Below are 18,021 nucleotides of genomic sequence, written 5' to 3'. Positions count from 1 at the left end.
TAGTTTAGGTTAAGTAAGGTTAGGTTGGATTAAGTTAGGTTACGTTCGGTTAGGTTAGGTTAAGTTAGGTTTGTGATTAAGGGAAAAGGTGTCAAAAGCAGTGAAGGGTTAAACTATCACTGCTATCAAACAAACACCCTTAAAAATCCCTATACCTTTCACTAGCGTCCGTTGAAAGTCGTTGAGATGGGACACTAAAACATTTGGCAGTAAGGTCTCTCGTGGGAAGCTTATAGGGAGTGTTATTATCTGTGTCCTTCATCTCCCTACTTTTCTTAGCCCTGTCCTTCACTTTCCTTCCTTCCTCTCTTCCCTGTCCTCATTATCATTATTCTTCGCTTTTCTTCCTTTCTTCACACGTTCTTAAGTCTCTTCTATCTCCTCCTCTCCCTCACTTTCTCTCCTCTTGCTCCCATATATCTTCCTCTTCGCTAACTCTGTTCTGTTTTTCCCCTCACATAATCATCATAATCGTCATCATTATCATCATTATTCCAGTCAATATCACCAATATCATCTAAACTTATCACTATATTCTTTTCCTCTTTCTCCTCCTCCTCGACTCTTTACAATTTTCCCTCCTTCACACACAACACACACACACACACACACACACACACACACACACACACACACGTACGCACGGACGCAAAAAACAGTTGAATTTTTATTTTTACCTCTTACTAAATTTCTTCTCTTTTCCTTGTTCCTCGCAGGTTCTGAACACTCCCTTATTTCTTGCTCTACTCGATCTCACACATTATCTCCCTCCCTCGGGCTGGACAGGAAAAGCACGGTTGTATTCTGGCTAAGCACCAAGAGATAGACTTGCCTACAGACCCAGTGAATACTTATAAAAAACCAGGAACTTTTTAACCTACTTTTCTTTCCATATAAGCGACAGCCACCATCACCACCGTCAGTTACTATAGTTTTAAAGGTATTTCCTCCAAGGATAGAAGGTTGGTTATGTGAGAGTGTGAGGGATAAGATGTGAATTTAATGTTACGGGTGGTGTTAGTGTATTAGTGTGTGTGTGTGTGTGTGTGGTAATAGGAGTAGTGGTATTGGTAGTAGTGGTGGTATCAGTAGTAGTAGTAGTTGTGGTGGTGTAAGAAGAAAAAAAGAAGAAAAAGAAGAAGAAGAAGAAGAAGAAGAAGAAGAAGAAGAAGAAGAAAGAAGAAGAAGAAGAAGAAGATGATGATGATGATGATGATGATGATGATGATGAAGATGATGATGATGATGATGATGATGATGAAGATGATGAAGATGATGATGATGAGGATGATGAAGATGAAGACGAAAAAGAAGAAGGAGAAGAAGAAGAAGAAGAAGAAGAAGAAGAAGAAGAAGAAGAAGAAGAAGAAGAAGAAGAAGAAGAAGAAGAAGAAGAAGAAGAAGAAGAAGAAGAAGAAGAAGAAGAAGAAGAAGAAGAAGAAGAAGAAGAAGAAGAAGAAGAAGAAGAAGAAGAAGAAGAAGAAGAAGAAGAAGAAGAAGAAGAAGAAGAAGAAGAAGAAGAAGAAGAAGAAGAAGAAGAAGAAGAAGAAGAAGAAGAAGAAGAAGAAGAAGAAGAAGAAGAAGAAGAAGAAGAAGAAGAAGAAGAAGAAGAAGAAGAAGAAGAAGAAGAAGAAGAAGAAGAAGAAGAAGAAGAAGAAGAAGAAGAAGAAGAAGAAGAAGAAGAAGAAGAAGAAGAAGAAGAAGAAGAAGAAGAAGAAGAAGAAGAAGAAGAAGAAGAAGAAGAAGAAGAACAACAACAACAACAACAACAACAACAACAACAACAACAACAACAACAACAACAACAACAACAACAACAACAACAACAACAAGAAAGAGAAGAACAAGAAGAACAAGAAGAACAAGAAGAACAAGAACAAGAAGATGAGGATGAAGAAGAAGAAAAAGAAGAAGAAGAAGAAGAAGAAGAAGAAGAAGAAGAAGAAGAAATAAACAGAGAAAATAAGAAGACAAAAGAAAAGACACGAAGAACAACAACAACAACAACAACAACAACAACAACAACAACAACAACAACAACAAAAAGAAAGAGAAAGAAATAAGGAAAATTAGGCAAAACTTTCTCAGTATCAAAACAAGAACGGGAGAACCAAAAGGGGGTCGCCACAGAACGGTCCCAAAACAGGCCGAGGAGGCGACCACAGGTAAGGAGGAGGAGGAGGAGGAGGAGGAGGAGGAGGAGGAGGAGGAGGGTGTCAGTTGGAAAGCGATCCAGGGAATGAAAACAAACGGGACACTGGGCACTAATAGTCTCAGCTGCTGCCTTGCCTTGGGGGTGAAACTGACGCTCCAACGTAACACGCACTCTGAATCTATTTACTCGCAAAGAAAACGGGCATCGTCCTAGGTTACTCCATAATGTACTGACTCTTGTACTTGCTGAGTGTGTCTTAATGTGGCTTATGGCATCTGATAAATCTCCTCTCAGTTACTCGCCATCTTAAACAAAGCAATAATCAACGACTTCTTTCTTTTTTTTGACGGAACTGGGAAGCCTCACCTAGTTCTGGTAGGACGTGAACCAGTTTTGGAAGAAAAAACATATTTTAGACTGAATAGCGGGAGGACTTGCTACGATGGGCTTCCAAAGAGCCGAGAGAACACGAGGGCAACAAACTGAGGTTACCTACGTGCAACTGGGGTGCGGGAGGGTGTGAGCAGAGGCGAAGGAGTGTATCAGGAAAATGCAAGTCTGGCAGTGAAGAGTAAAAGAAATAACGCAGGAGAGAGTACACTGGGAACAGCAGCAGGCGGGCGGTAGAAATCGTGCGAAAGAAACTGCAGGACAAATATGGACATGCATAAGGAGATGTTAGCGAAAGATAAGGCGAGTCATTTTCTTTCAGAGGCACGAGCACTCCATTCGCTCTCCCACATTAGTGCCACAAGGAGGATAAACAGGAAGAGCAAAGTGAATATAGAAACTTTTATCTGATTACGTTTATTGAGGAAGAAAAAGAGGAGTGAGAGATAGAGGAGGAAGAAAAGGAGAAGTTAGCGCTGGGAAGCATAGAGAGAAAGAGAGAGAGAGAGAAAAAAAAAAAAGAAAGCACTCACAGAATATCCTACTTGAGCATAAACAGGACTCAAGAAGGATGCAAGGGAAAAGGATACTTAACCACACCTTGAGAGAAGAGACAGATCACCTTGCCACCAATCAAGCACCATTTTCTTGTTCCTCGACTCTTGATAGTGACATCCAATACTTTGCCACGAATCTCCTTCCTTGTGTTGGCGCATGGTTGTGTGGATGTACAGAGGGTGAAATGTGTGCACAGGAGGGAGTATGACAGAAGACTGAAATATGCTCTGATTTGTGTGTGTGTGTGTGTGTGTGTGTACCTGGAGGTGAAATGGTGATAATTTTTGCCGACATCCCGACCTCGCCCGTCACCTGCTACCTAAGTACTCATGAAAGATCCACTTCACTTCATTTCACTTCACTTCACGTGCGCAGCCAGGCGTCACTTCACTGGCTGTATGGAAATAATTTTTGTTTCACTTTTGCAATGCGACGCTGATTTGTCCGTTAAATTCTCTCTCTCTCTCTCTCTCTCTCTCTCTCTCTCTCTCTCTCTCTCTCTCTCTCTGGTAATGCTATCCGTGACAATATTCAAGCCTTATCATCTCACATTTAGATTCTATTCACTTTTCATCCCCACAAAATCGCTTTACCTTTCCCAACACAACCACCACAGGAACCTTCAGTATACGAATGGAGAACCTAAGTAGACACAAACAACCCCAGTAAGTGGATGCAAATATCACCTTTCTTTAACATCCTCGGTAATTTTTTCCATGCCCCTTTAGAGAATCGTTCGCTCAGAAACAATAGTAATTACAGCTACCAAATTACGAGCTTCATTACCATAGCTCGTTAACTACAGGAGGGTTAACACGGCGCCCCTCAGCCAAGAAAGGGCATCCCGTTACAAGGAGGGGGTAGTGCCAAGGGCGTGCAGAGCAGTTGTTCATCTCCTGTTCATCTCCATTTTTTACGAAACGAGAGTCGCCCAGCACCTGTGAAGCGAAATCTACTGATGAGGTAAAAATCTAACCTAACCAAACATAACCTAACTAAAAACCTAATCTAAGGTAACTAAAAATCAAACCTAAGTTATTATCACTAAAAACATAATCTAATCTAACTAAAAAAATGTAACCTAACTTAACCTAACCTAACTAAAAACCTAACTTTACTTAACCTAACCTCACTTCACCTGACCTAACCTAACTTAACAAAACCGATGAAGTAAACTGGGTGGCAAAAAATGGTTAAAAATTATGAAAAAGCAGCAATGGATACTTTATAACTCGTTCATAGCTAATATTCCCACAGCTAAATTCATTAAGTACTCGCATGTAATGCTATCAAAAAAAAAAAAAAAAAGAAAGATCCCAGTTTTTCAAATAGAAGTCTTTTTCCCCACGTCTTTTTTTGCCCTCCCTCAACCTGTCTCAACCGGACCAGAGACCTTTAAGCATTACTACGCCTGCCATCCCGGACATCGGAGGGTTTTGCTGCCGTGTTTCCTTATGTTGAAGCACAACCCAGATGACTGACCTCTCTCACTAGATTGTAGCTAGAGTATCAAGAACTTATCATCAAAGCCACCTGATCCAGACTCCTTATCAACCTTACTTTTCTATCTTGTAACCTTATCTATCTATCTATCTATATACCTGTCTTGCTATGTCTTGCTATCTGTTTTTCTGTCTTGGCATTTATCTATCTATCTTGCATCCTTATCTATTTATCTTCCAACCATATCTATGAATGTATATCTATCTTGCAAACCTTATCAATCTATCTATCTTGCCATCTGTTTTGCTATCTATCTTTCTCTCTATCTTCCAATCCTATCTTTCTATCCTGCATATCCGATACACACTTCACTGAGCTTTCACTAGACGATAGCCACAGCTCCAGACACCACTAATACCACTCAGCTTTATCATTTACTAATCCGGCAAAACAATGATGCCTCCATTTTTCCTTCCTATCTGAGAATGCGTCACTTCTCTAGCTTCTCTTGACCTTCGTGTATTAATCATTACACTTTCTCCCTATTCACTGTTAATACCACTTTTTTTTTTTTTCATTTACTAACCCGACAGAATAATGATCCATTCACTTTTCTTTGCTAAAATATAAATGTCGTTTCTCCAATTCCTCTTGACCTTCGTGCATTAATTATTCAGTTCTCTTCCTTTCTGAATCTATGAAAAACATAATGTCGAACCTGTTGTGACGAGAATAGGTTGCGCTGTAAGACCAGTTAATGTCCTTTTTGCTTTGGTTTTGCTTTCGTTAGGTACTCATGCTGTCATTCAACATTGGTGCAAAATCCGTAATAGAACTAACAAAAGCAAGGTGCAGAATTGGAGTAAGTGACGCAAAACAAAGAACTTGACGATACTAATTTTAACAACATTCCAATAACCGGATTAAGTGAATTGACAAAAAAACAAAAAAAAAAAAAGAAAGATTCTAAATTTAGTGTCAAGAAAACCACACATTCACACAAGCTATCACATTCTCAGGCTTCCAAACAGGCAATTGTGTTATATTGCCTCAGTTTTTTGATCATGATAAGAGAATTTCTGTTTCTTTTATACGCTGCGTTTTGATCTTACACTATTTTCTGCTGTATCTCTCTCAACACTTAAAGGAAACTTGCAGGAAAATTGCCGAGTGATCGCAGAGAGTATATTAAGCCTTGAAACTTCTAAACGCCTCCAAGAAACATTCTCTTACACAGTATTGATGAACTTTCTTCCTTCCACACACACACACACACACACACACACACACACACACACACACACACACACACCTTCCATTTTCCATGTCTTTTTTTTCATCTACGTTCTGTAAAGCAAAAAAAAAAAAAAAAATAAGAAGAGAAAAAAAATCTCAATTTAAAGTTAAACGAACATCAACAACTGCTTAAAAAAATATTGAAACTCACTTTTTTGCGCAGTAATGGAAGGATCGCGGGTATATTTCTTATGAATTTACATTTTCTTTACTCCTTGTTTTTGTTCCAGGTCGTGTTAAACAAGGCGCTGTATTCATTTCAAAAACTAACGAAGTAGAACGATTGCCTGAAATATCGAAAACACAATTTGACGAAACACTGCAGGCAAGACAAGGAAATCTTGCCACGCCAACTGTAACAACCAACAGTGTAATTTCATACAATTCCAAATAACGCGGATCACTCCTGCTCTCTATTCCAGAAATCCTCTTATAATAAAAAAGTAGAAAACTTGCAACACGTCTGACGGGTTGTGAGGCCTCAGAGGGATCATAACGTGTCCGCCAGTACGTGTCTGCCTCTTGATAGTGCAGGTGAGGCTGTCCAGGAAGAGAACCGGGCCTGCTTTTGTCTGTAGGTCATCTGAGGCGGGCCAATGATTAAAGCCTCGAAAAGTAGAGCCTGGGAAAGTACACGGATTCTTCCTTAGTTCATCATTCTCAGCTTCAATAATTCCACTGCATGTCACGGGAAGTTTCTAAATTGTGGGAAACTTTAAAATTCAGACTTTTTTTTTTTTTTTATGTAAGAAAGGCACCGACCTAGGACAAGAGAAATGCAGGGGAAGGGAAATAGAAAGACCCACTGAGACGCCAGGACCCTCCAAAAAAAAAAAAATGTCAGAAGTTAGTTACTGAATTAAGACGCACCATTGGTAAATAAACTTCCCTTGTGATATCAACAGAGGTATGATAATTGATTTACCACCAAGAGATACAGCAGCCATCGTCGTATATGACCACAAAGACTCAACACAGAGGTTCTCCATCCCTCTCTCTGCTCATCACAGACTCTTCTATAACCACTGCAAGATTAAGACCTGTAAACATCGTCACTATTTTTGTCTCCTGTTTGTCTATTCCATTCTACCTCACCACGTTCTATCCTTGCATCTCGTTCTCTGCTTGCTCTTCCTCCTTTAGCCAATCATAGACCTGAATTGCTTTGTCTACTTCAAGGCTATCAAAGGAAAGTTTAATATCTTTAATCTATATAGTTCTTTGTCTGCAGTTTCTCTCTCTCTCTCTCTCTCTCTCTCTCTCTCTCTCTCTCTCTCTCTCTCTCTCTCTCTCTCTCTCTCTCCTGCCGATAAATCCGGTATATACTAAACTAGCGAAAATGTTTTAGGTTTTAGCGACATCTGAACATAATGAGATTTGAGATAATGGAAATAATGTCTACAAATGATAGCCTGTCTCTAAGAATTCTGGGTGGCGACAAGGAAAAATGGAGATACGAAGCAATAAAAGGCCGAGTTAGGCCAACAATCAAACTGACGGAATAAAAACTGCTACTGACTTGCTATAAAAATCTCTAACATCTGCTGCCCCTTTTTTGATACTAGATTATGATGAGAGAGAGAGAGAGAGAGAGAGAGAGAGAGAGAGAGAGAGAGAGAGAGAGAGAGAGAGAGAGAGAGAGAGAGAGAGAGAGAGAGAGAGAGAGCAGAGAAACCAGAGGAAGGTGAGTGAGCCCCAAGGGAACAAAGAAGAAGGAAGATAATAAGTTGATGATAAAAAATGCACACACACACACACACACACACACACACACACACACACACACACACACACACACACACAACCCTTACCAAGCCTCTTCCCGCTCTACAAGTTGACAAACAAACCTGACCAAAAGACTGACAAATCGAGGCTCCAGCACACTCACCCCAACATTACCCCGCCTCTCCTCGCTGCACTACAAGTCAACTGCTGAGGTAACAAAGACTGCAATGGTAACTGTACTTGATCTGGGCAGCGACACATTCCTCCCCTCGAGCATGACGCCTCTGTAAACCACTGTAACGCTACGGTGACGAGGGAAACGTAACGACACACCGCTAAGGTTAGAAATTAGCCGGGTATACACTTCAGGTGTTACTGGGAGAGGGAAGTGTAGGAAGTCAGGTGTATTGAAAGGAGTTTGACTTGTTACTTGTGTGTGGGAAGGGAAAGCACCAAGATGTATTAACCATTTCACTGTGATACGAAACACCAGCACCAGAAATAATGCATGAAGTCTTTATAAGCATGAACAAGAAATTATGAGATGAAAAGAATAGGTTTTGCAATTTCTACGCAGTTTAAGGATTGGAGGTGGCTAGAGAACAAGTGAAGATGTCTCAGCGTGATTGGTAATTAAGGAAAGAAGTACCAAATAGCAGTGAAATGGTTAAAAGGAGCCTGACTTGTTACTTGTGTGTGTTTAGTCTTAAGAGAAGGGTTTAGTTTCTTTGCTCTCTCTGTGTGTCGTTACGTTAGCTTCCTAATTGATAAAAAGTACGATATTTAATGCTATTATTTACTTATTAGGATGTATACAGAAAGCAGAGATCTCATAACTGGTAATCATACGAAATAATTGGAAACATAAATAGATATTGGGAAAAAATGTATTTGTGTTTATTCTACAGTGCTTTTGTTTCGTGTCTTTGATCTTTGTCCAGTAACATCGCCAACATTCACGAAAGCCTCAGAAAACAAGAGGAAAAATTTAGAAACCATTACTCTCTTCATAAAAGTAAAGAATAAAAATCACTGCAAAATATCTACTTTTCAATGCTGGAAGCGAGAGAGAGAGAGAGAGAGAGAGAGAGAGAGAGAGAGAGAGAGAGAGAGAGAGAGAGAGAGAGAGAGAGAGAGAGAGAGAGAGAGAGAGAGAGAAAACACCATTCTAAATCAATAAAATACAGGAACAATAACAATAAAAAATACACAACTTCAGCACATATACACGTAAAGCAATAAAACAAATAAAATAAAACAGCTTCCCTTTAAATTTTCTACTTCAATTTTCTTTGTGGCAACGGAATTTGAGAGTTTCCTTTATAAACCAGCCCAAGAACGATCTCCCTAAGACTTAAAAGAACAATAATCTCTTGGCCTATTTAGCAACCATTAACTATTTACATTCAGAATAGACGCTGAAATGATGATAAAACCACAAAGACAAAATTCCACCTGGTACAACATAGGTGACTCCACTTGAACGACCTCCCTAAGACTTAAGAGAAAATAATAATAATCTCCTAGTATATTTAGCAGCCATTATCTATTTACATTCAAAATAAACGATAAAGTGATAGAGACACAGACACACAATTCCAGCAACCACAACATCGATGACTCCACGAAGCGTCTCGAGAAAGAGCGATTAAACACTTTCCTCCTCACAAGTCATTGTCAATTTCCTTTGTTTGAGGAGTTTCCACTGCGTCATGTTTCCCATCAAGAAAGCCAACCCACTTTCCATCCCTATCTGGCCCATAGTTCTCCTCTCTCTCTCTCTCTCTCTCTCTCTCTCTCTCTCTCTCTCTCTCTCTCTCTCGTAGTAGTAGTAGTAGTAGTAGTAGTAGTAGTAGTAGTAATAGTAGCAGTAATAGTAGCAGTAGTAGTAATAGCAGTACTAGCAGCAGCAGTAGCAGTAGTAGCAGTAGTAGCAGCAGCAGCAGCAGCAGTAGTAGTAGTAGTAGTAGTAGTAGTAGTAGTAGTAGTAGTAGCAGTAGTAGTAGTAGTAGTAGTAATAGAAGTACTATTATTATTATTATTATTATTATTATTATTATTATTATTATTATTATCATTATCAGTAGTAGTAGTAGTAGTAGTAGTAGCAGTAATAACAGCACAATTACCAATACCAGCATCACGAACACCGCACCAACACCACCACCACCACCACACACCACCACCACCACACACCACCACCACACCACAACCTGGCTATTCAAGAAGACCGCCATCCTTCACATCACAAGCACAACTGAGTCTAACAAGGCAGCACAGGGGCAGACCGAGCAGCACAGGACGCAGATCGAGCAAACAGCACAGTGGGGGAGGAAAGAAGAGCAGAACACAAGGCAACGTGACAGAACAACGCGGAGGAGCATCACAACAGAACTCATTTCGTGACCCTCCGCCCAGGTGTGTTTGTCCGCAGGTAAGCGAGTCAACACGCAGACAAACAAACACTTCTTTAGCGTAACAAACAGAAGGAAAAAGAAGACAGTTGACTCTACGGGAAAGCGTGACATACTTACTACACACATGCACACACACACACACACACACACACACACACACACACACACTCACATGCGCACATTACCTTGTATGCATGTCAAGTTTATTTACGCTTCCAGGTCTGTCATATTCTGTCGTTGCTGAGTCAGGTACAAAGCAGGTGTGTTGACAGGTAAGCTTTCACACCTGCACTAATTAATGCGCCTAGAGGGGATGCTGTATCTTTCAGGTGTTGATGTCAATGATTTTTTTTTCCGGTGTCAAGTGTTATTAAGCTTTGTTTCCTCGATTGCTTTTGTTTCTGTACGCTTATAGGTAGCAATTAACGTAACCTGCCGATTTGCACTCTTCTAACACGAGAAAAATCAACAACATAAAATTTTACGGCCTATGGTTTATTTTTACACTCAGACATTGATACGCCTGTTTTCAAGTACAAACCAGTGTGACATACTACTTAGTTTATTACCTGGAATCAGCCTGGCTCTGTAATACACAACCGGCTTTCGAACGAGAACTACCAAACCGGTCAAACGTCACCGCCTACCGCCACAAAAACTCCGCACATCCACACACGCACCACACCCACCACACCCCCGCACACACCGCCAACGCACTGCAGCCAAGACACACTGAGACACACACTGCGCGCCCCAGGCCTCGTGTAGGGTTGCTGGGGGTGTGTGTCGGCGGCGTGGAGAAACTAATGTGTGTTGTGTTGACTCCCCGTTCCATCTAAGTTCTTTCCGACTCCCTCCCCTCTTTCCTCCACCTCTACCTCCCCTAGTATACCTTTTCTCCTCTCCTCCTCTCCTCTCCCGTCACCACCACCACCACCACCACCACCACTACTACTGCTACTACTACTACTACTACTACTACTACTACTACAGTCTCCTTCACTCTAGCCGATCTCTAATCTAACCCATAATTAACACTGACTTGGAAACGTTAAAGAGACACAAAGACAGACAGACCGATAGATAAACATTTTTTTTCTTTGATCTTAGTCAACATAAGTGGAAATTTGAAAACTTGACTTGAATTTGGTTTGAAAACTTGAGACAGACACACAGACACAGACAGAGAGAGAGAGAGAGAGAGAGAGAGAGAGAGAGAGAGAGAGAGAGAGAGAGAGAGAGAGAGAGAGAGAGAGAGCGCTAGCAAGTTTTTCGTTCACCTAACAGACATGAAAGTTAACGGATGTGGGAGAAAGATAAGAATTTTGATTTCTTTTTTCTTAGCACTCACCTCTATATTTAGTTTAATTTCCCAGAATCTCAATAGTTCCCTGACGTGTTCTGAATTAGACAGATACTGACGAACTAAACTAAGATAGGAATTACGTACACTCAACTTTTCACGCACACGTACATACACGCACACGAACAGAGGCACAGGTTACGTATATACACCTAAAAAGAGAGAGAGAGAGAGAGAGAGAGAGAGAGAGAGAGAGAGAGAGAGAGAGAGAGAGAGAGAGAGAGAATTAACTGTTACCTGGACCGCCATATGTTTCGTTCCGTCTTGTACTATACTTAATGTGGTGTGAACTCCATTATAGAAGGTAAAATAATAAAAAAAAGACTTAAAAACCGCACGCACACCCCACACCACCACACGCGCACACACACACACACACACACACGCACACACACAGACGAATACGGTCTAATGCGTAAATCCTTATATTTATGTATCCATCCATTTACTGTCTTACTATGAGAGAGAGAGAGAGAGAGAGAGAGAGAGAGAGAGAGAGAGAGAGAGAGAGAGAGAGAGAGAGAGAGAGAGAGAGACCTACCGCATTCCACTGATAAATTAAACTAGGTAAAAACATTTGCTACTATTTACTACCATGATTAAGATCCGGAACTTCATTACATGTTCATGATTCATCTTAACCAGAAAATGAACTTGTAGATCTAATTTCTCTCTCTCTCTCTCTCTCTCTCTCTCTCTCTCTCTCTCTCTCTCTCGCGAAAGTCCAGAACTGTCATAAAACCGCAAAAAGTCACACAATTGATTACACTTCGATAAAAAAAAATATAAAAAAAAACTACAATAAAATAAAGAAAATTAAAAAAAGGGAAACGAGGAAACTAAAACACAAAACTGAAAATCATGTGTGATCATAAATATCTACAGGGGCAAGTTTTTTTTTCCACCAACAGATCCTTAAACCTGTAACAATGTAGCAGCTTTTAAATTTGCGATGTATAAAGTGAAAATTCTTAGGTGTATGTACCTCTTAGGAAGCCTTGCAAATAACTGTCCAGGTTCTGTATTTCTGTAGCCTTAAGTAATTATTTGAGGATGCTAGAACACCTCTTATTATGCGTGGGTGGTGATTGGTGGAAATAGGTAGGCATGTTTTATACGGGGATCGCCACGTGTAGGCCTGATGGCTTCTTGCAGCTTCCCTTATTCTTTTATCTTTTTTTTTTTTGTATCTGCGTAGCCTTGCATGATTTGATAGAGGAAAGTAATGTGACAGGTACTGGAAGATTAAAATTACTTAGTCACTCTCTATTTTGTTTTCAGTGCTGGCTTTCAAATTAGCTTTATTTTTTTTGTAGTTTTGTTTATCTTGCGTGTACACAGGCTTTCTAAATAAACTCTCTCTCTCTCTCTCTCTCTCTCTCTCTCTCTCTCTCTCTCTCTCTCTCTCTCTCTCTCTCTCTCTCTGATAACTTATTACTGACATTCTTAATCTTTTAAATTTAAAAAGAACTGGTTTGTGATTTAAGATGGTGTGCATTTTAAACAAACATCCTGAAACTGTTTTTTTTTTCTCTCGATGTCATAAACCTTCCGTAATTTATGGCGTCTTGTAATTATTACCTGCCCCTGATAATAATACACGTTTCACTTTACTGTTTTCTCTTCTCTTTGCTTCTCTAAAAGTATGAAGCTTTGTGGTTTTGAAATACTCAATGCTGAATATTCTATCTTGTCCTTCTCGTCTTTACTCAACTTTATTTAATTAACTTGCTGTGTTTCCAGAGAGGAGTGTCACTACTACTACTACTACTACTACTACTACTACTACTACTACTACTACTACTACTACTACTACTACTACTACTACTACTACTACTACTACTACTACTAAGTTAATCTGGACTGTACCTCATTTCTTCTCAGTTCATCTTTTGGCAGTTTTTTTTTTCTTTCTCTTCTTTCTTTCTTTCTTTTAATTTAAGTCTTTTGCACCACTTAGCCCAGTTTCCCTTACATCCCTCCTATCTAACATCCTTGTATTAATGCCCCATCACTTTTCCAATCACCAAAACCATTAGCATACCATTACCTACACATTCTGAGCCTCTTACCCCCCGTTTCCCTTACATTCATCCTCCTATCACCCATTCATTAATCCCCCATCACTTTTCTTATAATTTCCATCAACTACTACCACCACCATCACCTTACCTTACATCTCTCCTCCTCTTTGTCACGCATATATTAATCCCCCGTCACTTTTCCCGTCATTCCCATCACTCAAAATCATTACGGATACCATCATCATACCATTACCACTACAATCACACCTCATATCTACACAAAACCCCGTAAAAATTAAGTCTTTTATTTATCACATTAAAATCTCCACTCGTATATCTAGTCCATTTTCTATAAGCCACAAGTCTCACTCCACTGTCTCTAGAATTCCTGATTCATTTTCATGTTTCCAAGCGCAATATTAACAGGAAAACCATAAATATTCTTCTTACTACACTTCATCAATAAATACATGTTCTTTAAGATGTAGCGTTGAGGGAACTATTACAATGACGAATAAAAACGCAATTTATTTAATGATGTTCCCCTCTAAAAGCTGCACGTGTCGAGAAAGTAGTGGTCCTCCGAGGCACAAGAGAGAAAGGCTAGTTTGAATGGGTAACTAGCGTAAAGTTGACGCGGCGCACATGGTGGTATGGGTTTAGTAAATGACTTCCGCATCACGAGATCTTACGTGACGGAAGGAAATAATATGCTGCAAGAATATTATGAGAGAGAGAGAGAGAGAGAGAGAGAGAGAGAGAGAGAGAGAGAGAGAGAGAGAGAGAGAGAGAGAGAGAGAGAGAGAGAGAGAGAGAGAGAGAGAGAGAGAGAGAGAGAGAGAGAGAGAGAGAGAGAGAGAGGAACGGAAGGAAATAATATGCTACAAGAATATTATGAGAGAGAGAGAGAGAGAGAGAGAGAGAGAGAGAGAGAGAGAGAGAGAGAGAGAGAGAGAGAGAGAGAGAGAGAGAGAGAGAGAGAGAGAGAGAGAGAGAGAAGCAGGTTCATTCTATCTATCATACACTATTACTGAAGACGCTACGAATAAGATCAGAATGGGCGTGTGCATAAATGAAAAACATACAAGCAATGCTGACTAAATGACTTGCACCATTAAAAACATACCATATAACATAAAAAGTCAAAACACTTGTAACTATCGGATCAATAAAATTAAATACTACTTTTTTTATGCAACGAAGGCTCAGGCTCGGGCAATAAAACTGATAGAAAAGGCCCAAGAAAGACACCACCACCACCACCACCACCACCACACACTGACCTGAAATCCGGCGAGGTCTCCACTAGCAGCTTGACGCACTCCAGGCAGCCACGAGCGGCGGCATAGTGCAGGGCCAACGCTCCGCCCTGCGTCCGGTCCACGCCAGGCATCCCGGCGTCTAGCAGCAGCCAGCGCAGCACGTTCAGGCGCCCGTACCTGCAAGAAGGGAGGCAAGAAAGTGTTAATCAGGTCACTCTCGCCTCACGTACGCGTTACATGATGAATAGAATATAAGACCACAGGAAAATAAGAACATAAGAAAATAAGGGAAGCTGCAACAAGTGTTATTCAGGACCGCTTCATCTCACATGCACGTCACATGATGAATATAAGGACATAACACCATAGAAAAATAATATAACATAAAATAAGGAAATAAGGGAAACCTCAAAGAACACATGTGGTTTACACGTGGCAGTCCCTGAATGAAACTTACCTACCTGTTTCTACCTTTAAAAATATGAGGTAACATGTCATTAAAGTTCATGTGTGTAAAGGTGCCACGATGGATTGTCACTGTGGAACTAAGAGGGACTTTTTGGAAGGTATTAGGAAACGAGGAAGTACTGAATGCACTGAGAACAGGGAATGATGGTCTGCGTTGCCAGTCAAGAGATCTTTCAACTCCTTCAATATTGGGTAAGTTTTTTGGTCCTCTCCTTTAGGTACCAGCACCGCAGTGGGCATTTCCTTTCTAATTTTTGTCACCCTTGGCCAGAGTCATTCCTACATTAAAAAATAGTAGAAAAAGTAAAGCAACACCACATTTCCAAACCGTGGCAGGTCCAAGATACGACCGAACACTTTACAATGAAAATCGCGTGTTTGAGTTCACTTCTAGGAATGAACATGTTCTGCCCAGTGAAAAGCGGACGTACATAAATTACTGGGTACTACGATCAATCTTACAGTATCAGGAGGCATCGCAGCACGGCATATCATCGCCTCGCATCGCTCCCATCCCCTGCGTGTTCCCGCCTCATGGCCCGCGCCTTTAGGAGGGCTGGCTCTGCTGGAGGGTGTGTAAAATTCTTAGGTTTCTACACTCAGACTGATATCAACTGAAGAAGACAGTAAAAGGAAACTAAAGAAAACTAAAACGGCGAGTTATTTGAAAACACTAATACGTTTGCAATAATATCATTGTTTTAGAATTAACTGAAAATAAAGCAATGCATAAGCTGTTACGAGAGAGTTATAATGATGATGACGATGATAACAATGACGATGATGATGAAGGTAATGGTTAATCTCAGCTGTTTACCTTTACACATCAAACATCCACGTAAACAGGATGCGTACAAAATGACACGAAAACCAATCTCATTTCCTGTGTACGCATTATCAAAGCAAACTCCTCCCTGGTCCAAACACGTGGCGGTGAGATATTCCAGTTTGGCGGTCAGTGAGTCAGGAAGCGATACACACACACAACACACACAAATACACACGAAAACCAGTCTTCAATAACCTCATTTCCTGTGTACACATCCTCACTATTACGAGGAACCAGGTGAAGACTCTTACTCGGTCCAGACACGTGGCAGAGAGCAGCAGGATGGCGGTCAGTGAGTCAAGAATTGATACACCGATACACACATACACAGATCCACTTTCTCTTCTTACACTACTCAAGCTGAGAATACTATTTTTAGAACAGTCTCGCGTACACCGATTTTTTTGACACCACCTCCTCCACGCGCAGAAAAAGACGATTCTCCAGACACTGACTTGAGGCGTCCAAGCGTGGTAGAGCAAGGAGTGAAGACTATTAACAGCATCATGACGCTTGAGTTTCGGTGCAGGAAAATTTCGTCCTTGCCGCAGGTGGGAAATAATTTACTCTATACGAAGCATGGCAATCTTATTAGACACTCGGGCTATTTCAAGACCCGTAAGAAGGCGGGAGTAGAAGATTCCTCCTGCAGAACGTAATGGGGAAGCGGTGTGGATTTTTTTTGGCTCTTGAACCTGTTTCCTGAAGGTGTTACATGCCCGGTTAGTGAAGGAAAAACAACTGCAGAACATTTTGTAGAGAAAAAAAATAGGTAAAAAAAGAAATTTTAAGTGAACAAGTAATTTAACTTTACATTTTTTTGCTCATACGACAGAAAAAAAAAAAAGACTAGAGTATCATATGTTTTAATTATACTATTAGTTTTTGTTAACTCACAAACGAGGCAAAAAAAAAAAAATAAAAAATTACAGGTTTTACTCAGACAAAAAACCTAGGAATTTTACACAAACAACTCAACCAACAAATAAACGACTAGGTAAATATCTCACTACATCCTTCACTACACTCCCCCCAGCGCTCCTAAGTGACGTAACAAGTGAAGGAAAGGCGTAAACCACCTAACGAGTCACTGACACTGTTTCGCTCATTCGTTTGCTTGTAACTCGCTCCAGATATCTCGGCTCGTATATTTAGAGAACCAACACTGACGGAAACGAGTCCTGTGCTCTATTTGCCACAAGGGAATGGGTCTCTAATCACGCGTGAAAATAAATACTAGGTGAAATGTTTGGCGGAACGGTGACGTGTGTGTGTGTGTGTGTGTGTGTGTGTGTGTGTGTGTGTTCGGATCGCACATCTGACGTCACATGTTACACGAATGAGAAAAGGAGGGGAAGAAGGAAGGAAGGAAGGAAGGAAGAGCAATAATAGTAATAATGGTAATATAAACGATGAAATTTAAATACTTTTCTGTTACTACTACTACTACTACTACTACTACAACTATTACTACTACTACTACTAATGAGGTAACCAACATTTACTTTCCTAGAGACACACATTCACTGAAGCGCAAATTACACGAAAACAAACAAACAAACAAACAAACAAACAATAGAATATGGAACGCTTGGTTATGAACTTGTCATGTCACCTGAACACACACACACACACACACACACACACACACACACACACACACACCAGAAGTAAAACTGACATAAAAACAAGACATTATCATATGCATTTAATAAGCGGAAAAACACACAACTATCACCGCCACGTGTACTAAATTCCAACATTACACACCTGTCTCCTTTTTTAACGGTGCGCATTACACGTACGAGGAGGAGCATAAATGGCAATAAAAGCAGAAAATTTACAGGTATTTCCACCATTACTGCAATCTTCTGAGAAATTAAAGCGAGTCAGAGCAGATTCTCTTCATATCTAAGGGCAAAAAAAAAAAAAAAAAGTAAAAAATAAAATAAATAAATAAATAAATAAAAATCTTTAGCACAGTTACTATTAAGAAAAGGAAAGAAAATGTAACTGCTCGGTAAAGAAAATGGAAGAATGGACGAAAGAAGGAAGGGAAGAAAGAAAAGAAGGAAGGAAAGAAGAGAAAAT

General features: G+C 40.2%; 1 protein-coding gene across 1 annotated transcript in view; it reads right to left on the bottom strand.

Annotated features, from left to right (window-relative positions):
- LOC135089012 (espin-like) overlaps nt 1-18,021 on the bottom strand; it is a 112,121-nt gene that overhangs the window by 63,474 nt on the left and 30,626 nt on the right. Inside the window, exon 2 of the mRNA XM_063984147.1 lies at nt 14,655-14,810. Within this exon, the coding sequence (XP_063840217.1) occupies nt 14,655-14,764 (110 nt within the window). The 5' untranslated portion in view covers nt 14,765-14,810. The remainder of the gene's footprint in view (nt 1-14,654; nt 14,811-18,021) is intronic.

The sequence above is a fragment of the Scylla paramamosain genome, chromosome 32, assembly GCF_035594125.1.
Source record: "Scylla paramamosain isolate STU-SP2022 chromosome 32, ASM3559412v1, whole genome shotgun sequence".
Lineage (NCBI taxonomy): Eukaryota > Metazoa > Arthropoda > Malacostraca > Decapoda > Portunidae > Scylla > Scylla paramamosain.
This window is presented reverse-complemented; position numbering and strand designations above follow the sequence as displayed.